This window comes from Martes martes (assembly GCF_963455335.1).
Source record: "Martes martes genome assembly, chromosome: 1".
NCBI lineage: Eukaryota > Metazoa > Chordata > Mammalia > Carnivora > Mustelidae > Martes > Martes martes.
In genome coordinates, this window is record NC_137888.1 from 114,985,784 (window position 1) to 115,008,992 (window position 23,209).

At 53.3% G+C, this 23,209-nt stretch overlaps 1 protein-coding gene across 1 annotated transcript in view; it reads right to left on the minus strand.

Annotated features, from left to right (window-relative positions):
• XXYLT1 (xyloside xylosyltransferase 1) overlaps positions 1–23,209 on the minus strand; it is a 157,642-nt gene that overhangs the window by 129,425 nt on the left and 5,008 nt on the right. The window contains exon 2 of the mRNA XM_080826791.1: positions 264–411. Within this exon, the coding sequence (XP_080682917.1) occupies positions 264–411 (148 nt within the window). The remainder of the gene's footprint in view (positions 1–263; positions 412–23,209) is intronic.

The following is a 23,209-nucleotide window of genomic DNA, read 5'->3' on the forward strand; positions in this document are numbered from 1 at the left end:
CAGGAGTGGGTCAAGCCTGGAGCCCAGATGCCCTGCTTGAGTCTGGGGACAGCACACTGCACAAGTCCCACTGCCCTCGTGAGTGGGGCACAGCAGCTGTGCCCCCCAGGGCCCTGTCCTTGAGTCTCTGGGCAGAGAGCTGTGACACAAAGGCTGTGTCTCAGTGGAGCTCTTCTCCCTGATTCGGGGCACTGGCCGCTTTGGAGCCAGGGGAAGAGACACGGAAGTCCGAAACCAGGGCTAGGGGCCTGCGTCCAGGTTACCTTTGGGCATAATCTGGTGCATGGCGACCGAGAGGAAGAAGATGGAGTCGCTGTAGTAGGTCCCCGAGCCAGCACTGAAGTGCTTCTGCATGGCCTCCACCACTGGGAAGAGCTTGTCCGTCAGCACGCCCACGTCGTGGAAGACAACCTGCAGCAGGACACGAGGAAACCACAGGAGTGAGCAGACCCACGCGAGACCCCCAGCACACGTGCTGCCTATCCAGGGCCATGGGTAGCACGGCTCAGGCCAGAGCTATGGAAACGAGGAACCACAGGGAGTTGGCTAAGGCTTGCCTGTGAGGACAGGGTCCCACGGGTGAGAGCTGTGTCCCCATGCATGTCGGGGGACGCACAGTGGAAGAGGCGTGGGAGCCCTCCCCAGTCTGCTTTCTGCTTCTGAACTCCAAGCCGGGCCATCCGGAAACCGAAGCCACGTGCCAATGTCTGGCACTGAGATTCAGGCCGGGCGGCTGGTGCTGGCCAGGCATTGCCACTCCCGGCAGCCGCTCCATGGGTCCAATGCCCCACCTTCCCATCCACCAGTGTGGACAGGGAGAGGACCCCCAGAAGATGGCCGTTGAACACAGAGTATCACAGCTGACTCATCCATCAATCCGCCAGCATATCCTGAGGGCCTCAGACACTCTGGAGGAGCTGTGAGAGCTAGACGACTAACCAGGCACCACTTCCTGCAAAGCACTTAGGATCTAGAAAGGTCAGCAGCTACTGAACAGAGCACTGCATGGTATGAAATGCTTTCCCACACATGGATGCCCATGACGACCCGGGACCCCAGTGAGCCAGCCGTCCCTAGCAGATCTTTATTATGATTATCAGCTATTACAATTACAACTGAGAAAGCAGATGCTCAAAGAGGTTATGCTTTTCCAAGGTCACAAAGCTACTGAGCAGCAGGGACAGAACTTGAACCGTGGTGTGTAGATTCCAAGTTCTGCACTCTTTCAGATATAAATGCATCCTCTTTCTTAACAGCAACCCCAATCAGCATAAGTAGCAAACCGAATAGGTAAGAGGACTAACAGGATTCTATAGTTGGTTGGTTTTCCTGGTCTGACGTTATTCCCAATTTTGAATTCATCCCCTGTGCAGCTACCAAATTTCCATGCACTGCGCTCCCATAGGTCTTGCAAGTTTTCTCTGTTGCTCCGTGGGCCCCACCCCCGACACCTAAAACACTCCACTGCACACTAGAGGCACTCAATATATACAGCCCAGGCCGGAAGGCTAGCTGCTCATCCTCCTCCAACCTCAGCCCTCACAAGAGAACTGCTGATGACCCCCTCAACCTCCCTTCTTCCCTGGCAGCTCACAGGACAGGACAAGCCTGCGAGGAGGCCATGTGCTGCTCAGCCCTCACCATGGGGACTCCAGGACAGCAAGAGTGAAGGGAGAGGCCCTGCGGCTCCCCTGACTGGCTTGCTCCCCTGGTCACAGGGGCTCTGCCGGCTGGAGGAAAGCCCAGTGTGGGCAGGGCCCCAAGGTCCTCAAGCAGGTAGGAGCCAGCCTCCCATCTACCTCTGCCCTTCCTCATCCGTCTCAGCACATCTCCCGCTCAGACTGCGCCCCCAGAGCCTTCAGCCATCAGGTCCCCAGAAGAACCACCTCTCCCGGCCCCACAGTGGGGGCCCACTGCCCCGTCCACTTCTCCCGACTTTAGATTCTGCTTTTGGCAGCAACCTATTTTTATCTTCCCTCACTTAAGTGTTTGCTTTTCTCTTTCCATCTGCTTAGATTTCAGAAACACCACTACACTTGGAGAAACTTTTCTATTGTGTTAGGGTCCTCGTTCTTATAACTCTTTGTCTTTTTCAAATGTATTTATGTTTCTCTAATGAGCTACTTTCCTTTATCCTTTTCCTGACTCCTTTCTTTGATGTTTTCTTTTTCATGACTTCTCAACCAGTTCTGGTATTCCTCAATACAGATGCCAAATTATGCCTTTTACCTCCTACACCCCTCCATGCTCCCCTCACCTCACCCTGGTGACTTCCTGGCTGCCTGAGCACCCCAAGCCCTAGGTTTCCCACCTCCTCCCTTTTCCCCTCCAAACCAGCCTCTGCGGTGCCTCTCGAATAACTGTCCAAATACCCAGCTTCCCTTCTCCCTCTCCTTGGCTTCAAAACCTCCAATGGCTCACTGCCATCAGTCACAGTCCAAACTCCCCAGCAAGGCTTCGGGCACCCGGCACCCTCCCTCCTCTGGCGGTTGAGCAGAACTGAACCAGGCCATCGTCCGTCCCCACCCTGTCCTAGATCCTTGTATGTTTGGACCCGCTCTTTGCACCATGGGGAACCCCTCCCAGCCCCCACGTGTCTGGTAAACTCCTACCCAGTCTCCCAGCCTGGCTCGGACACCACCCTGGCCTTGGACTCAGCCTCCCACAATTCGTCACACCCTCCTCGGCACCCTCCAGCACACAGAGGAAGGCTCCGCTTCCCCGTCTGGCTCCTCCACAAGCCTGTTTCTGTATCTGCTAGATGGGGCCTTCACCAAGGCCCAATGCTACGGCGGCTCTGCGCCCCGTGCCCAGCCCCTGGCCACGGGACAGGCCTCCACAGAGGTCTGTGGAACTAAATGAACTAAATGAACTTACTAAATTAGTAATGAAGTTACTAAACCAACCTGAGCCTCAAATACAGAAATGGTAACATCCACCTCCGATGGCGGCTTTTAGGACCACCCGGGACCAGGAGGGAAAGCGCCCAGTTTGCATTAGCATTCTGCCCCCCCCACCCCGTCCCCATCCTCAGTCCCCTAATCGCTTCTCCTCGCAGATCAGTCTTCACTCATAAGCCAGCTTTTCCCTCTGAGCCTCATTACACCTCCAAGCCACGGCTGCAAGCAGGAATTGGACAAGAAGCTGGAAGCTGACAAGAGGGCTCTCCCAGAAACGGAAGCTGCTGTATTCACTAAAAAGGAACGCAGAGAATGGATACGGACAAACACACACACACGCTCAGAACAGAGCCTCAGCCAGAGCCGAGCTGGGGGAGACGGCTTCCCGCAGCCAGCGCAGTCCCCTGCCTGGGCCCCCAGCTCACCCCGCAGCTTCACAGAAGACAATGACATCCTATCAGCATTAATAGATTTAGGAGGACAAACTGTACTCAGCACACTGTTCCAAATGTTGCCCACTGAAGTACCCGCTCCCATGAATATTTCATTTAATAAATCTACTTAAAGATAAATTAATATGTTCCACGGACACATAGCAAGAAACAAACCACAGACACTGCAAGTATGAATCAAAACACCCAGGCCTCCCAATGTCTAAAACCAGTTTGCAAACCGTGACCTTCCAAGGGCAGGGTCAGAGTCGGGCACACTGGGAAGCCCCCAGCCTGGGGTCTGGTCCCCAGCAGGGGGCAGTGAGGCAAGAGAGATGGAAGGTAAAAAGGGTGGGGGGAAGGCAGAGAAGAGGTGACCCCTCCCACCACTCCCCCCCACTTTCAAATCCCACCCTCAGGGGCTGCAGGAAGAATAACCACATAACCTGGAAAACCAGGAGGGATATAAAGTAACTCTCCTGTGGAAGGCAACTGGCCAATGAGAAGATCTAAGACAATAGTTGGGTTTGCACCAACTTGACTATACAATTTGGGGGGACTTAGATTAAAAAATCAAATCACCATCTGTAACTTTCATAAATGTATTTATATATAAATATTTAATATTAAAATCCTATTAAAGGACTATTTTTCCCACACCCAGCTTACAAAATGGTATCTTTTTGAACGTTTCACGTGCAAGCTTCCCATTAGTGCCTTTACAACCCGAGCTGAGACATCCAGAGCCGGTTTCCGGAACACGTCATCCCTTCCTCCGTTTCAGATGCTCAATACAGCTCCTTGTGAATTTATGTCAGATGGTGTCATTGGAAATGGTATCCCAACCATCGAGGAGAATCCACATTCGTATCATCAAGCCGTTGTTTCTCATCAGCCTCTAATTACATATTTGTGGCCACTTACTATCTTCCTTTCATTAGTGATCTTTAAAGCCTCACTTATATCAATATTCTACACTTGTAATTATGAAATCAAAACTCCAGGAATGATGACTAAATCTGGGTTAAATTTCTTCACCTCCTTTTATTTTTAATTAATTCTGTCAAGTGACTTCTAGAAGCACTTCAGTAATGACTGAGGTTGTTCCAGGCGAAGGTGTTCTCAAGCCATACCTTGCGGTTCAAATAAAACGTGTAATTGAAAGAGCAGTGTGTACAAGAGACTCTGGAAAGCTTCATCTCTTTTGAAAAGGGCAAAGTGGGGATGCGGGGAGAGGGGAAGCTTGCCCCACATCCAGCAGGCACAGCACATTCTAGACACTTCCAATATGAGGAGACCACACCAAACAGAACGGCAGAGTCTGGGGCCGGGCAGGGGTAGACATCTTTGCCAGCCTGGCCCTGGGTTCACTAGCACAGACAGGCCTGAAGAGCCAGGCCCCAGCTCCCCTCAGCATTCACTGAAGACATAGAGCAATGCCAAGCCTTAGCTCAACTGGGTGGAGAAAACTCCTTGATCACCTGGCATGCCCCGCGGGGAGGCAGGTCACACCGTGACTTGGCAGCCAAGAAGGAGGTGACAGGGGCTGGTGTCCGCCTGCCCCAAGGGACGGCCTGGAGCACTGGGTGGGAAGGCTTCTTAGCCGCATCCAGACTCAAGTCACCACCAGCACCAGTGTCCACCAGGGGGCAGGTAAACTCACCCCCCAGGGCTGCAGGTGCCCTGCTTCTGTCCCTCCCTAATGTGACTTTCATCACTTCTACAAGATGTCCTAGGTGTAATTTAATCTTGCCAAGCAAAAGCACAAACAGTTGAAGAGGAAAAAGGAGGCTTGTCCATCTATTCCCAAAGAATTTCCCAACATCCATGCTCATGACCCACTTTACTAACAGCTCAAGAGCTAAAGCCATTCTTTACTACACTATACTACAAGGAATCCAGCTGCTACAAAACATCTTGTCTGGTTCCCTCCCCACCCTCCTCTCCACCTCACACTTACTGCACTATCAGAAGTTTCCAGAAAACCAGGTCTGCAGTTAATGTTCTGGGACTCCTACAAGATGCCCAACATTTCAGCAGATTCCATTTCTCCCACACCTCGATGTGCCCAGGGCAGGAAGGACATGTCAAACAGGCCCAGCAGCTCTGGAAAAGGGCCCCCCGCACAGAAGGTGACTGAGGGCTGAAGCACATGGACCAGCAAGCTGCAGCCACGCTGTCAGGAGGGGAGTTGCGCTCCAACTCCAGAACACAAAGGCTGTCGCTGGGGAGTCCTACAAAAATGCAGACTCCTAGGTCCTTGCTCTAGACATCATGAGTCAGTTTGCAGGCGGGTTCAGAAATCTTCTTTCAGAAACCACCCCCAAGTGATTCTACTGGTCTTCAGACATGCTGGACTCAGGGGCAGTCAGATGGCCTCAGGGTCATGGCTGGGCTCAGCTCTGGACATCACTGCAGGAAGGCTGTGGGCAAACTTCCACAGTAGGGCCAAAGGAGAAAACCACGGTGGCAAAAGGTCCAGAACCCCTTCACCTAAGGAGCAGCTGGAGGGTCTGTGGGTATGTGGCCCGGTGGGGGTGGAGGGGAGAGGAGCATACAATCTCACACATGGCCCAGATCATTCTCTCCAGCTCCACCCTCTCTCCCCACTCATGTTCTCCCCACGTTTTATTTTCTTGCCTATAATGGAGAGAGAATAAATGGCAAAGGTATACCCTAACTCCTTTCAAACCTCGATTCTGTTGACTAGCAGCCCCCGACAGAGGAATCGAGCACAGGCCACAAGTTAGAACAGGCCACCACGACGGGAGAAGAGCAGAACCCAGGCTGAGGACCTAGACACAGAGGCCTGTGTGCCCGGTGTGGTGGCACCAACATTTCTCACCCCTCGCCCCGTGTTGTCCTCCCCACCTCCAGCAGCTGGAAAGATGAAGACCTGACTAGCACAGCAACGTGGAGAGGCTGTGTACATGACAAAAGTGACAAAAAGGCTGGTGTGTCTTGTAGGTGCTCTGCTCTGTAGGCTCTCAAACCCCCGGGTCCTCCCAGGGAATTTCCAGGATGACCCCGAGGAACTACAGCAAACCACTGGGACAGAGCCATGTCCTTGGAAGGCAAAGAAGGATCTGAGAAAAGAGGAACACATGGAGAGGAGTGGAGAGAGACGGAGGGAGTGGCCCAGATGCTCCTCCAAGACTGACTGGAAATGAACCATAAGGTGACTCCAAAAGAAAAATGGAAGGGGAGAAAAAAAGGTCAGTGCTTTCTCCTGGACTCTGGACGTGTTCGTGACCAGCTAATGGTGACATCAGGCTTCCTGGCCTTCCACATATGCTTGCCACAGCTGAGGGGCTCCATAAGCAGAAAGCCATAATTTCTACAGCACGGTGCAGCCAACCTCATGGCCCCATGGCCCATTTCCCATGCCACTCACCCCTGTTCTCTGGGTCCCTCTTCTCAACCCTGAGTGCTCATTCTTAAAAGCAAATGCCTCAGCCACTCCCCACCTTCTCCCCACCTTGTCGGGCACTCACTGAAGGACACACTGAGTGAGCTCATTGAGACAACCCTTACATAGCAGTCACAATCATTCCTTAACTCGCCTCTTTTACAAATGATGAGGTTGGGCTTTTTACATGTAATGTTAAATTTCTTGACAGGACAAGCCCATTGTCTACAACATAATGTTTTCCACCTCAGAAGATAAAGAGAAGGCATGAGACAATAGGAAAGTGGTGGAAGGATGGGAGAAATGCCCAAGAGAGAACAGCAGCAGCAGGACTGTCCTGGAAACCTCAGGAGCAGCGGTCTGGTCTCTCTCCTCTCCCAGAAGTCCGCTGACTGTAGATCAGTCAGGTCCTTCTTGACCAGGTTCCCTGATCTGTTATAATCACCCACGACCTATGACCTCCCAAAGAACACTGCGGTTTTACCAGGAGTGACACCCAGAGGGACGTACTTAACCAGTTCTGGCTTCAACCTGGCAGACAGGAAGTGGCCCCCAGTGGGGGGCCTGCCCCAAGCTCCCTACCCTCTCTGCTCCCTACTCCTTCTCCTCGCAGAGAGGCCCACTCCCCTGCGGGCTCTCTGGGACTGGGACTGGGATTGGGACATGGCTGGAGCCCAAGCAGGGAACCATGGGACCCTCTGAGCTCGGACCAGTCAGACCCCAGGACACAGGACAGCCTCCACCATTTCCCGGCTCTCCGAGGTTCCATGAAACCCCTTGTCCAGTGCTCCCCAAGATGTTGCACACACCCATGGCAGGGCAGAGGGGGATGGGTAGGGAAGGTAAAGAGGTCAGGGTACAAAAGAAAATTCTAAGAGGCACACAGACCAACCACTCTAAAACGTATGGACTAATTCTGATATGTAAAATATGAGAAAATTAGCAAAAATACTTCAGCACTATGATTTTGCAGACCGTACCTAAGGAGAGGCTAAGGAAATGATTTAAAGAAGAGGAAAAGTCAGTATAAAATACCCATTAAGTAGGTAATGCTGCAGGCAGTTATGGGATTTGGGCAAAAACCGTGAAGGAAACAGTCAAATGACCTCACTTGGGAGACACTGTTCGTGTCCACCACCTCTTTTAGGGGGTGAGATGATGTGTTTAAAATGCCAATCACAGGGCTGCCTGGGTGGCTCAGTCGTTAAGCATCTGCCTTTGGCTCAGGTCATGATCTCGGGGTCCTGGGATCGAGGCCGTGTCAGGCTCCCTGCTTCTCTCTCTCCCACTCCCTTGGCTTGTGTTCCCTCTCACTGTCTCTTTGTCAAATAAATTAATAAAATCTTTAAAAAAAAAAAAAAGCCAAGCACAGCCCCAACAGCCAGGAGGTGTCTGCGGCATGAGGGCTGGCCCCCCCACCAAGGTCACCCCGGCAGGCATCAGGGCCCCATCTCCAGCAGGCCCTCCCATAACCTCAAGCCACAAGTCCCCCCAGCACATCAGGACACCACACAGCCCAACCCCAGCAGCCAGCCACCAGCACCTGGGCATCATGGCACCATAGGGAAAGCCATGTGGACAAACATGAGCTCATCCAACCCTCGTCATGACTGTGCCCTTCATAAAGGGGATGTCACCTGTCCAAGGTGACCTGCTGAATGGCCAAGGCCCAGATCTGAGCCCAGGCCTTTTTGACTCTAGAATGCGAGCAACCTGCCAGTCACTGGCGACTATCGCACTCCACCTTTCTTCTTCTGTTATTCCCTCACTGAGGGCAGAGTCCCTACTACTGGGCAGGGGTGGGTGGGGGTGGGGGTGTGTGTGACATGTTTCCAGCCCTCCAGAGGCCACAAGTCTGGGTGTGAATGAAGCCTAGTGTAGAAAGAGCCCTCATTGGGCTCCTGACCCAATAAGCACCGTTCTCCTGGATGGTCCCAAAGCTTTCTTCCCCACCCCACAGTTTCCTCTCTCTTGGGCCAGGATGCTGGCCTCTGAATGGGCCTCACCTTTATTCTGTCTTCCACACAGCAGCCAGAGTGGCCCCTCTCCCCTCAAAACACAGCTGCAGCCCCTCCCATCACCAGTGGGCACTGGGCCGTGCCTGGGTCTGCGGTCCTTCCACAGGGCCTCCCCAGCCATTCCCCCACCGCCACCCGCAAGGCCTTGCTGCTCCCTGCACAAGCCAGGCAAACTCCCACCCTGGCCTGCACGGCCAACTCCACTCCTTGGGCCTCTGTTCAAAATCCACATCCTTAGTGACAGAGTCCCCGTCTCTCAACTAGCTATCACGACTTTCCCATACTCCTGAGGCCTCTTACCCTGCTAACATACTGGGTTACTTATTCACCTCCTAGGACACTGTACTACTTCCTCATTTGCTTATCATGGAACAACAAAGAGATGAAATGAAACCTAGCCTTTTTGAGCCCCTACTTCATGGTGTCCCAGGCAACAAAGCAAACAAATGTTATTAGCTCATTTAATCCTCTTCCTGCCACAACATAAGCTCCAAAAAGGCAGGATACTTGATCTGTTCTGCCTCTTTTGTTCATCGATACACCAGCACATATCAATGTCCTGGGGCAGTGCTGGCACCTGTTAGACACACCAGTAAGTGTAGCTCAGTCTACATTGACCTTAAACATGCTCACCGCAAAGAAAGCAGTGATCCTTTGTTCTGGCTTTCCTACGTGTCCCCCAGGACCAGCTGCAGTCTTTTGCATCCCCTCTGTCGTCATTACTTAACTTTGCCCCTAAGCCCCTGGGATCCGAGGATCTTCCCTCAAACTATATGAGAACACAGACCACTTCACTGAGGAGAAGGATTCATACCACAGGGAAGAGAATGGTCATCAGGGAGCACCCTGATAGGCAGCCCACCGGCCCCCACTCAGACCCAACAGCAGCTCAAGGCTCAGGCCAAGCGGCCCATGGCAAAGAACATGGGGTTTGCTACTTGTAAAAGTACAAGTGGATAGATGATACATGTGGAGCCAAGAACTCACATGGTCCCTGAGCCAACCCTCCCCTTTCAGACAGGGAACCTGAGGCCTAGTGAGGGGAAAAGGCTCTCCCCAGGTTACAGGGCAAGTCACCACCCCAAAGCCAGGCCGTGTGCCCTCTCAGCTCTGCAGCAGTGGAGGCAGAACTCAGGGAAAGACCAGTCCACCTCTGGCTGGAGGCACCCTCCTCTCTGCTCTCAGCTCCTGAGGTTCTGAAACGCCGGGGAGATTGATCCAAGTCTCCACACGGCCAGAAAGTTTGGGGGGCACAAAGGAACACTCAGGTCTGCCCTGGAAGTTTCCCTCCTATCCTATTCCCCAGGTAGCCCTCAGGTTTCTACCTCCTGATGCCAAGGCAGGAGGACCCACCTCAAGAAAAGGGAGCCTGCACACCAAGTGCTTGGGAGGACAGGGAGCGGGCGGCAGGAGCACCGCACGGACAAGACTTCCGGCACCTCAGGGAGACACACAGACTCCTGGGCCAGGAAACGCCCGTCTGGGTGTGCGCTCGGGAGGAACTCAGCACATGTGTGCACGCAGACACATGCCTGATGCTCATGGCAGCGATGTTTGGGAGACAAAAAGGGAACCACCCAGCCAGCTCTAGTGGAAAAATGGATAAACAGATCTGCCCATCATGAAATCCTGCACAGCAGTCAAAGTGAGCAAACAAGACCCCCATGTATCAACTTGGATATACCTCAAAACCATAGGTTGAGTGAAAAGAAGTATCAAAATTTTATGTGTGTGTGTGTGTGTGTGTGTGTGTGTATGTAATTAGAGTATTTTAATGACTGCTTAAAGGAACCCCCTGGTGGCTCAGTCAGTTAAGTGTCTGACTCTTGGTTTCAGCTCAGGTCATGATCTCAGGGCCATGGGATCGAGCCCCATGGTGGGCTCCCTGCTCAGTGGGGAATCTGCTTTTCCCTCTCCCTCTGTCCCTACCCCATGCTCATATTCTTTCTCTCTTTCAAATAAATAAATAAACCCCTTAAAAATAAATAAATAAAATAAAATACTAAAAAAAAAAATAGAATAGTAAGAGGAGACAAAGCTGGGTTGTGCAATGTAAATTAGCAGAAAAATTCTGTATAATAGAAAGCCAAGAGAGCGGACACCCAAGGAGTGCTACTGTTGGCTCCTGATTTTCAGATCTAATTTATGGGCATCAGACCACTTGCAACTGTGACATGTTCCTTGCAAAGACTCAAGGAAGAGTTCAGGGAAAGATGAAAAAGAAGGAAAACACACACACACACACACACGTTCTCTGTGACTTATTTAGAGTGTGAAAAAAATCAGAAACTCCCAGGACAGCTTACAAAGAAATCAGACAATAATTGACAACACAATAGTACAAGCCATAAGCACGAATCGAGGCAGAAAGATGGGAAAATGTCCTCATGCTGCAACCCCACGGGTGGGTCTCACATGAGACACACGACCAAATGCCCTGGCTGCACCCCAGGTATGCCCGCAGTGGGTGAGGCTCCAAGGAACACGCTACTTAGCCTTGGACGCCCGGTTTTCCGCTCTCCCAGAAGCAGGTGTGGGCAGGCTCTCCAATGCTCCACTCCCTGCTCCCGCGCAGCCCAGAACGGGAGGCTCCCCTGGAGCAGTGAGAATCCCCTCCCATACTTCCACGCTAGAACCAACCCCTCAGAGATTTCTGTAAGTCCATTCTAGATGCTGCACGTGTCACAGGAAAGGGCTCAGGGGTCAGTGGCTCCAGAAACCAAGAGGTTAAGCAGCGGGGACTTGTGTCATCCCCCAGGGCCAGCTGCCCGAGACAGGGCTTCTGCACGTCTGCTTTAAGGAAAGAGGAATGTTCTCACGTCGCATTCGCTCTCCCAGGCCAGCAGCCCCCAGAGCAAGCTGGGTTCGTACATCACAAGTTGCGCACGTTTCTGATCAAAGCAAAAGCCACTCTGTCAGTCTGAGGAACAGACAAGTGAATGGAATCAACCTCCATAAACATCTGAACATCCTCAGCAAATACACTCACTAACCTCAATTAACGCTTCAGCTGTTTGCTCTGCACTGAGGAAGGGAGTCTCTGGCTAAGTTGAGTTTTAAAGATTTATTTATTTATCAGAGAGAGAGAGAGGAGCGAGAGTGAGCACAAGCAGACAGAGTGGCAGGCAGAGGGAGAAGCAGGCTCCCTGCTGAGCAAGGAGCCCGACGCGGGACTCGATCCCAGGACGCTGGGATCATGACCTGAGCTGAAGGCAGCTGCTTAACCAACCGAGCCACCCAGGCATCCCCTAAGTTGAGTTTTAAACTGGGACACTTAGAAATGATGCTCTCAGCCAAGTCCCAGTGGCGCCTGCCATCAGCTCACAGCGTGCAGACTCCGTGGGAGACTGCAGGGTGACCAGGGGACCCTAAGGACCCTGAGGCTGGGCACTCTGTGGCTCTGTTCCCAGAGGGCAGTCACCGGCCCCGGCCAACAGCACCCCCTCTGCAGGCACAGCCAGACCCCGAGTGGGCAATCAGGGACCCGAGATGCCGGCTATGACGCAGATGTCCACAGAGGCTGACTGAAGCAAGCCAGTTCGCCAGGGCCCTGACCCCCTCGCCAGGGACCCAGAACCAAAGGTTACTCTGAGCTTATCTGGGTTAAACTCCACTCCTCTGACCACAGGTTACATTTACCTTAAAGCAGGCAGTCAGCAGCTGAAAGAACGACCAGAGGGCACAGATCCGCTTCCCAAATGCGGTTATTTCCAAGTCATTCCCTCCACCCCAGGATTCATTCTCTTGAGCTGGAATCTTGTTCCTTTTCCACTGGGAGGAAACGAGGACGACAGGTCTAACCCCACCGGGCTCAGTCACCATCTCACTCTCACCTGGCATATACACAGGATATAATAAACTACGGAGGCCAGGGGATCTCTGAGCCAAACTCGCCCTTTTATAAGACAAGCCTGAGCATCCACACAGCCAACCCAAGCATGGCTGCCTGTAGCAGGATCTGGCCTGTGACACCGGAGGAGCGGGTGCAGACCAGCAGGGCAGGCCACTGAGACGGCAGGGTCTGGCTGCTGGATCTGGACAGCATTTATGGGGAACAGGGCAGCCATGGCCAAGGTCCAGAGCAGACGTCTAGCATGTGCTGGGCACAAACAGGACTTTTAGAAACATTAATCCATTTAATTTCATCCCCACGACAAGGTTTCAAGGGGGGTAATACTCCTCTGTCTCTTCAGCAGATAAGGAAGGAGTTCAGAGAAGGCCAACAACTACCCACCAACTCCAGGCAGGATTAGGCAGAGCTGCAGCCCGACCCAGACCCATCAGGAGTCAGCACCATACTCCCTCAGGAGACACATGCCAGCCCCACACCAGGCTGCAGTGCGGGGGGGCGGTCAGACACAGACTGTATCCTTGAGGGCCCCCCCACATCTGGCAGCTTCGCCAGCACTGCACACAGAGCTGGGGATCGCAGAGGCATCAGAAAATCCATAAAGGCAACAGGTCTTCAGAGAGAGTGGGCCCTCCAGATAGGGTGTGTGAGCGGCCCCTTAAAGGTAAGCTGGGCCGCAAAGCAGCAAAAAATGCAGTATCCTGAGGACCTGCTATGTGTGCATGCATGGGGGTGGGGGGGTCGGGTAGCTCAGCTCTTATGACGAAGAGCCCACTCCCCGACACCCAGAGATCCTCTTGATCGACACCGCCAGAGGGCAGCCGATGGGGCGCAGACCCAGGCAGGGGACAGCAGTGGGATTCCTCCTGCTGCCGCCCTGGGCCCTGGGCCCTGGGGCCTGCACACAGAGGAGGCCGGCTCCCCTCAATGGCGGGGGTGTGGGGGGGGGCTCCACTGTGGCTCCCCTCCGCGGAGTGTGAAGCACAGCCATTCAGGGTAAACAAAACACAGGCGTGTGCAGGGCAGTCCCACGTGGGGGCGGAGTAGAACAAAAACGGAAGACAAACAAGCACACAGAGACCAGCACAATCCAGAACTCACTGCAGAAACCCCGGCAAAGGGAAAGCAGACAGGGAGACAGCAGAGAGGCGGGAGACCTGGCTCCCAGACCCTTCATCCGCCAGCCTAGCAGAGGGGCCTTGAGCAAGTCGCTTGGCCTCTCTGGGCTGCAGTCTCCTCACAGATAAGAGGAAGGGACAGGACTACACAACCTTTCCATTTCTCTCCGAGGCTGACCTCTTCTGCCTCCCTGCCAAACCCAGGAGGCAGGGTTCTAAACAGCAGGGTCCTGAGATACCCACATGCTAACAGAGGCTCTCAGCTGGTTCTATGGGGCACAACCTGGAGGAGGAGTGAGATCTGCCCCACACAGGCTTTGAGATTCCTCCACTCTTCACAGGCCACCTATCCAGCCCTTGAGCTGCTGACAAGGAGAAGAGGATATACGTGTGAGGCCCCGGTGAGCAGCAGGCCCGGGGATACCATGCCCTCTATGGTCCCAGCACTCATGGAGCCCTCCCCGTGTGGAGAGACTAGAATGAGCCAGATCTTACAGGCATGAAGGCAGAGTGCTTAGGAATTGGAAGACTGCTCAGCCACTTTTAGAGCAAGCTACTAAATGTGGTCTGGGCTCAGGGGCCTCATCCGTGATGCCTCTTCCCAGGGGAGAATACATGTCCCCTCACAGGGCTGGTGGCTCTGAGGATTCAATCAGAGAGTGAGGGTAGAATGTAGCATGGTGCCTGTCACTCACATGGTGGCAACAGCTACTATCACCAACAGCAAGGTCAATGTAAGCGTCTGAGAGGGCTTGCGTGACTCCACACTCCAAGCCTGGGGCAGAGGCACAAGGAAGTCTTCTTTAAATCAAGAGACCTCCGTCGGTGGCCAAGGACTCACTGTTTTGGCCAGCCACATCCCACACGTGTCAGAGCATGCTCATGGGATGTCGGGAGAGGAACACGGATGCCTGGCAGCCCGCTTACTTCCCAAAGGCCCCAGGAGAAGCATCCCGAGGGGGCAAGTATACAGTACAGCCCACTTATGCTGGCGTGTGCTGGCAAACACCTTCTCCAGTTCAACAAACTGGTGCAGTCTTATTCTACCCAGGGCCCTGGGCTATACTACATCCTGGAAACACAGAATGGAAGATGACACAGCCTGGCCTTCCAGGAGTTGGCAGAGGGCCCAATTTCAGTATAGCCAGAGCTCAGAGGAGAAGGGCGAACCCAGAGATGGGCAGGGATGCGGTCAGGGATGGCTTACCCCCTCCCCCCACAGTCAGCATCTACTGGAATGTAATCTTGAAGAGTAAAATGTGAAGCCCACAAAGAAGAGAGGGATGGGTGCTCCAGGATAGGAAGTGATGAGCAAAGTCCCAGGGGCATGAATGGCCGGCAGCACACCCAAAGTCCAAGCAGCACAGTAAGGCAGAGTGCTGGGAGAAGCGGCCCCTCCCTGACACAGCCCAGCCAGCATGGGCTCTGGGGCTCCCTCCAACTCTTCTGGAGTCCTGACTGCCCAGGCTCTACCTGACCGCTGCCAACCAGCCAGCGAGCCAAGCACTCACTCAGCCAGATGGCGCCCTCTCCTTCTGGTCACGACTCTCCCGCCAGGTACAGAAGGCAAGGCCAGTCTGTTGCCCCAGCTGCCTCAGTTCCCCACTCCGTAAGATTGGGAGGGTCCCACCCTACCAATTTACAATGCATGCACCTCCCCAAAGCTCCCTGACTGCTGCAGACAGAACCACCACCCTCACAAAGCTGGGCTCAGGCACACCTAGAATCCCCTGCCCTGGGTCTTCCTGCCTCCGCCCCCCTCCCCGACCCAACAGCAGGTAGCCTGGGACACCATGAGCAGAGCCTGCATGACGCCTCACCTTGTGCAGGCTTTCAAACAATGACTAATCCACTTGTGCATCTGCCAAAGCCCATGAAGCCCCTCAGACTCCCACACTGACCAGGACTCAAGGAACCTGACCATCAGGGGCAGGTTTCCCAGAACCTGCATCCAGGACGGCCATGATGATCTGGCAAGAGCAAGGCCCTTCACAACACTCAATGATGTACAAGCCACAGGGGGTAAGGCCCAGGACCCTGCAAAGAGGGATGGGTGGGAACGAGGGATATGAGCAAGCCCTAGGGATATGTGGGTCTCCCCAGTAGCCTGGCTTTTAAAAATCATTTACAGTTTATACCTGACAGAATTCTGAGAAACTTTATGAATAATTACTGTGTGCGATCAGACCAAGAAAACAAATCAAACACCATTGAGACAAACAAACCTAAAAAATGCTCACAGTTTACTATCAACACGTTTGAATTGGAATCTTCTAGAAATTTCTAGAATTGGACCTTCTAGAAAGGACATTTCAGAGAGAGGGCTCCACTCCCCAGAAGGCACAGCAGGATCATCCATGTTGCCTACACAAAGACTATAAAGCACAGACCCCAGCTTCACCATCCTAATGGAAACAACAGCACACACTCCAAAAGGCAGGCCAAATCAAGCAGGCGTTTGCTGAGCCTCTGCCCAAAGCAGACATGTGCTCGGCACACTGGGGAAGGGAGAGATCAAGACTGGGGCTTCATCCTCCTCGCAGAAAAGAGAAAGCATGGGTATAGCTGAGTACCAAATGAGGCCAGTATCCAGAGCTTTCCAAGGGGTACACAATGCATTGCTAAGAGGGGTTGGGGAGTTGGAGGGGAGGCTCAGTGGAGAGAACACTGTAGTCTGGGGAACTCATGAAGACTCAAAAGAACATGAGGACTCCCTGTGTTATAGTCTAAATGTATATCTCCTCCCCACCCCGGCCACCCCACCCAAATCCAGATGCTGAAATCTTAATGCCCGATGTGAGGGTATTTGGAGGTGAGGCATATGGGAAATGAATAGGTCACGAGGGTGGAGCCCTCATGAATGGGACTAGAGCCCTTCTAGAAGACCCCAAGTGAGCACACAGCAGGAAACTGGCAGTCCACAACCCAGGAAAGGGCCTTTGCTGGCACCCTGGTCTTGGACTTTCAGCTTCCACAGCTGGGATAAACACCTGTTGTTCACAAGCCACCCGGTCTGTGGTAGTTTGTCAGAGCAGCCCCAAAAGACGAAGACATCATGAAGCCAACCTGGGCAGAACACAGTTCTGTAAGCCAGCTTCCCTGCCGTCCAACTGAATCAGTATGCACTGTGCTTTCTCAGATGATGAGCAACGAGTCCCTCCTCCCAACATACCTACTCAGGTACCAGGAGGGAAAGCCGCCATCAGCCCATCAGCTGCTGCAGGTCAGGCCCCAAGCTGCCCCATTTTATCTCCTAGGCACCGGTGAGATCGCAGGGGAGGGGAAAGAGGTCCAGGGATCATACCCAGGGCCCCACTGCTCCCAAAGGCTCCCGACAGCACTTGAGCCCCAAGCCTGGGGCTCCAAGCCATGTGCTCCTGCCCTGGCTCGCACAGTACAGACTCTGCGGGGGCAAAAGGGGTGGTGAGCTCCAGGGAGGAGAAGAAGGAGGCCAGAGAGGAAAAGTGTGCTCCCAGGCTGGCCCTTCCAGCGCAGGGCAAGGCCTCCCTGACACTCGGTCCCGCCAGCAGGAGGATCACTTTCTTGGAGCTGCTTAACAGTAATCACCCCAAGAAATAAAACAAATGGCTTTAATTAAAGCACGTTAAGTGAACAGCTGGCTTTGTGTCCAAATAGGCACCTACAACAGGATTGGGTGCACACGCTGCCAACAGTAAGAAGCCCCACACCTGGTGTCAAGCAACACGGCCACAGTGACTGCCCACCAGGAGGGGGGCACTGCACCTCTACCCACCAAGCCTGCCCTCTCGGCCACTGCCCCAGCTTCCCACCTCATGCCAGGGGACCTGCGGCTCTGTCTCTGCAAGAGCGCCTGGTGGGCGTCAGGGGCGGCTCTGCCTTCACGTAGCTCTAGCCACAGATCCCCCCTATTTAAGCGTCAGGACACCTCCCTTCTCCTGGAGGACCCACACGTTGCTGGGTGAATGCACCCTGGGAAGCTGAGAGGCTGTGGGCAGGGCCCCGCTGGGGGCCCCTTGGCAGGAACAAGGGCAAGCCAGAGGCTTGGGCTGCGGGATGCGCAGACACCCCCTCGCCCACCCCCACGGGTCCCTCAGATGACGGGGCCAGGAAGCCCTGATGTCTTTTCCATCCGGATGCAACCATCCAGCTTCTGTTTCATCCACCTTTTTTCAAAGGACCTCATCAAAGCCAGTTTACACCGGGCGGAGGAAGGAAATGACCGCCCACAATCGCCACGCAGACTCCCTTTCATTTCGATCTTCCTCTCTAAAACCCGGGGGGAGGGGCGGGGGCCCCTCGTGGAGAAAGAACAAAAACAGCTGGGCTTGAGCTGCGGGCTCCCGAGTGGTAGAGCGGGGCGGGCCCTGGCGCCCGACTCCAGCGGAGCAAACGCGGGGCGGCAGCGCCCTCTAGTGGCCGCACGGAGGGCCGCACACGGCTCCTCGGGCCCCTGGAGGGAACCCCGCACAGGGAGCAGGAGAGCGGCTCTCCCGTCACTGGGTCTCAGGGACAAGGCAGTGCCAGGCAGGAGAGCCTGGTGGCCCACTGTGGGCTGCACTCCTACAACTACTCCACCTGCGGACCTCCTGGCCCGGAGACCAGAGCATTGATCCTAACCCTGGGGCACCCTCCAGCGCAAACCCCGAGCTATGGACACACCACATCGGTTCCCTCCAGTACTGACCCCCTAGTCCGGCTCGGGCACCAGGCTAGCCCCCAACAACCAGCAGGGCTTTGGCCTCCCCTCTCCAGCCAGAAAGATCCGTGGGGACACAGTGTAGCGAGGCCCGGCTGGGGTGGCTGAACACAGGCCCAGCACCTGGACGCCTCTGCAGGAGGGGGTAGGATTGAGCTGGCTCTCCATCCACTCTCCCAAGGGGGAGTAGAGGCTGCTGCTAACACTGACGCCCAAACAGAAGGGCCTGGACTGATTCTGACCCCAGCACTGCGTGGCACTAGGTAAATCACTGCCCCCCCTCCACCCAGGTCCATGAGCTCACTGGGAAGGACACTGCACCCATAGGTTCAGAATGTCCTTACAGCTCCAAAGCTTGGTGATTCTGCAGTGTTCTGGGAAAGCGAGGGAGACAGATGCCACCCTTGCAGCAAGCACAGGCTCTGTTCAAACTGGTGTAATCAGGCAGGGGTGCGAAGTGGGCTACAGCCCAGCCCTCACTGGCTCCCACTCTGGAGGGTGTCCCCTCCTCCCTAAAGCATGACACAGCCCAGCCCCGTGACTTAGTTTGGGAACTCAAATAAGTCCCCTGATCTGTCAGCCATGGGGTATCCTTCACCTGTCACCATGATGTTCAAATGAGATGTTTGTAAAAGCCCTTTTATACATTCTAGAGTGCTGAACAAATGTTACTACTATTCTCCTAATCAAGTCTTCATATGAGTAACATGGCCTCGTTGATTTTAGAAATAACATTACTGTATACAACCAAAATTTCTAAACTGTGTTCTTCAGAAGACAAGCCTTTTCAGAGATGCTATCTAACATCTTTCTGGTGGGGCAGGGAGTGTCCAGGCACCTGGGTTTTCTTGTAAAATGCATTTTGGCAAACACATAAGAAAAACAGCAAATACACATATGCAGTTGTCCTTATCAATAGGTAATCATCTCTCCATTAGTCGTTGGGGAAATGCAAATCAAAACCAGATCAATGAGATGCTACTTCACACCCACGAGAACAGCTATGATCAAAAAGACAGACCACAGCAAGTGTGGGCTGAGATGTGGAGACTCTGGAACTTTCATACGCTGCTGGTGAGAAGGCAGAATGGCACAGGCACTTTGGAAAACGGTCTAGCATTTCCTGAAAGGGTAACATGTGACCAAGCCATTCCATGCCTGGGTATATATACCCAAGAGATGTGAACACATATAACCACACAGAAACTCATAAACGAATGTTCACAGCAGAATTATTCACAATAACCAATAAGGAGAAACCACCCAAATGTCCACCAAATAATGAATGGATAAATGCGGCATGTCCATACAACAGAATATCATTCAGTCATTAAAAAGGATGGCGTTATTATCCGTGCCAAGCAAAGAAAGCCAGATACAAAAGGTCACGTATTGAAGGAGTCCATTTTTATGAAATGTTCAGAACAGGCAAATTTATGGAGCTAGAAAGCAGTTTGAGATTGCCAGCACTAGGGACAGAGCAGAATGGGGAGTGACTGCTAGTGGGTATGAGGCTTCTTTTGGGGATGATGAAAATGTTTTGGAACTAGTAGTCATGGCTGAACAATCTTGTGATATTAAAAAACCACTGAACTGTTTCTTTCAAAGGGGTTGCATTTTATGGCATGTAAATTCTACCTCGGTTTTTTTAATTGCAAAAAAGAAAAATGTGATCACCTTTTTCTAAATGATCTATGGGAAGAGAAAACAGAAAATTGTGAGGAATTCCTGGTGTCCAGCTAGAACACTGCATCTGTACCCTGAGGCCAACCACTCATGTGTCAGTGTGATTCAGCTCTAGGATGGTCCCTGACCTATGGTACGGGCTTTGCCTTATAACGTTAACAGATGATCTGTGGTACTATCTATGGAATTATCCAGAGCGCATCATATGGGACACAATAATACCATATAAAGTCATTCCCTCAGATCAATGATTGAAGTTCTTCCTGAGAAACACACATCAGTACACAAACTACTCCAGTTGTTTCACGAACATATTATAATTTAAAAGCGCTCCACTGGCAAACGGGTTTGGTGACATGGTGCAGTTCTCTAAATTCTGTAGTAAAAAATGTCGGCCTGTCTTTCCAAAGAGCCTCTCGTCACAGGAGGCATTTCTCAGGTTGCCTCTTTCCCAGAGGGTCATAACTTATTCAAGTCTCATTCATATGCAAGGGGCCTGCCACTCTGACCAGCTGGAGAAGCTGCCTTTCAGTGTCACCTATTTGTCATTAGCTTCATCAGTGCGACATCCAGCATGGCGGGCTTTACGCTTCCTCCAAGCCCCCACCGTGAGCTGAAGGTCTCATCTCTTCAAAACCACTCAGTTGTGCTCCTGCAGAAACTCTGGAAGGGCCCCAGGGTGCACAGAGCTTCCCCATCCGTCAGCCACCCCAGTCCTCAGCACACGCTCCTCCCGAAATCCAGCAACTGCTCTATGTGTGGAAAGCACACGGCTTCCTTCTCAGTCCTAACTTGTTATCTGGAGACTGGGCAACCCCGCCTCATGCTCTGAGGAAGATGGGTTCGATGGAAGAGATGATCTGCCCATCACTGAGAACTCTCAGAGGATTTCCTGGGTTTAGCTAATACAGCCATCAGCTAATACAGCTGTGAATATTGAGAGCCTTGAAAGTGCCAGGAACTGTGCTAAGAATATGATGGTGGTGGGGGAAAGAGGAGCACCTCTGTTTCCACTGTTTTGTGCCTTCTACACGGTGGGGGGGGGGGGGGGTGGGCTCTCCACTAAACCAGCTCCCCTGGCCTCTTGCTCCCCACCATGCACATGAACACCTCCCTTAAGGCAGGAGGAGAAACTGGTCTGATGGGTGAGTTTGGAAGGCATGCCCGCCCTGGCCCCTTCCTCTGCTTCTACTTGGCCCTTCATTCTCTCCTCTCTTCCCTCCTCTCCTCCCTCCCTCCCTTCCTCTGCTCTCCTTTCCTCCTCCCTCTTCTGGATGGAATTACCTGTGGAGAGCCCGCCTACCCCTGCAGGGAGGCCAGTGGCTGTCCAGGGCTGCCTGTCCTTCCAGAAGTCTGTCTGATTCTTGTGTTCCAGGTTAGGAGGCTGCCTGTCCCGAGTCTCTCTATCATTTCCAACTTAGGCCAGAAATAGGAATGGCGTTTAAGGGGTTCCTGTGGACCTCGGGAGATGAAGAACGGAAGTGATGTCCTGCCCTCATGGAGATTATATTCTAGTAGGGAGAGAAGACTGCAAATAAATAAAAGGATGGTTATTTCCTCAAACATGCAGAGCACACTCCCACCTGCAGCCTTCCCATATGCAGTTCTGGCTAGAGCTCTCTCCCTCCTAGAGGGCCGAAAGTGCATACTCTCACTCCCCTCGGTCTCTGTTCAAGTGTCATCTCATCAGTGGGACCTTCCCAACTGCCCCCTCCCGAAACCATATGCTTCTTACATCCTTACCCTGCTTTACCTGCTCTAAACTTCTCACAATCTGATTTGCCCTATCTGTACTTGTTTTCTGTTTGAAATCTCTCTCCTCTTCCACACACACACATAAGCTCCACGAGAGCAGAAACTCGGTTCTGTTCCCACTGTTAACGGCACAGGGTAAGCCCTCCTCCGCTGAATGAATCAAGGAACAAACAAACGAGAATATGTTACAAACGGGGTGATGGGAAAGAAGATGAGGGCCCGGGTGGGGGCCGCTTTAGACAAGGGGCTCAGGGAAGGCCTTTCAGAGTGGCTAACATCTGAGTGATCACGCAACGAAGGCATAAGAGGAACACCATGAAGAAGCAGTACGGAGCACGGGTGAGGCGGGGGAGCCCCACCGGGACCGCGGTGGGGGGGGGGGAGGAAAGGGGGACGTGGGGCACTTGCCACCCCAAATAGGGGAAAAGGGTGGACCACAAGTCGTGTCAGTGCTAAGGGATGCCGGGTGCTCCGGGGCCTGCTCACTGTGCTGATTTTTCCCCACAGGTCAGCAGAGCGGGGCCGTGCGTGAGCCTGGACCCACCAACAACGCTGCAGCACAGGGCTGCATGCGCTGCAAAAGGGCGGCATCGCTGCTACGAGAGAGGCGGGAGGGGGCGGGGTTTGACCCTCGTTTACAGACAAGGCCTCGGAGGCCCAGAGTGGTGAGGTGGCTGACCCATGGTAATCCTGCTAGTAACTGGCCAACTGGGGTTGCAATTCAGAGCTGTCTCACCCCCTCAGGGCCTTCTCATGCTCAACCCACCGCGTTTTGCAGCAAGACAGGATGAACAGGTCGGTGACACTCAGCAGTGTGGGTTCCTGGTTGGCTGTGCCTGACCCACGTCAGTGTCCCCCGAAGCTGTGAATCAGGGTCCCACATACATCAGGTACTTGGTCAGGCCCGGGAGGGCTCTTCAGGGGTGGGGCAGGGATGGCTGGTCATCTACCCCAAACCGGCTCTCCTCTACTTCCTGATTAACTGAACCCCTACTTTTAATGGAGTAGTCTTTTTTTGCTTCTTCCTCCATCCTGCCACCAAAACACAGATGTGATGGCTAAAGCTGTAGCAGCCAGCCTGGCCCATGAGGACAAGGGTCAGTCACTCCCTAGGGAGAGTGACACAGGCAGCTGCAAGGAGCCTAGGACCCTCACGACTTCAGGAAGCCCCCAGACCACCAGAAATGCCCACCTCTGACCTTCCATTTACATGAGAAATAAACCTCAATCTTTCATAAGCCACCACAATTTGGGATTTCCACGGCATATTCTATCAAACGTGATAGAGCAAGGAAGGCTGATGAAAAAGACACGTCTGGATATAAGTGTTACAAGGGTAGGGTTCCTCTTGACAAACAGAATGA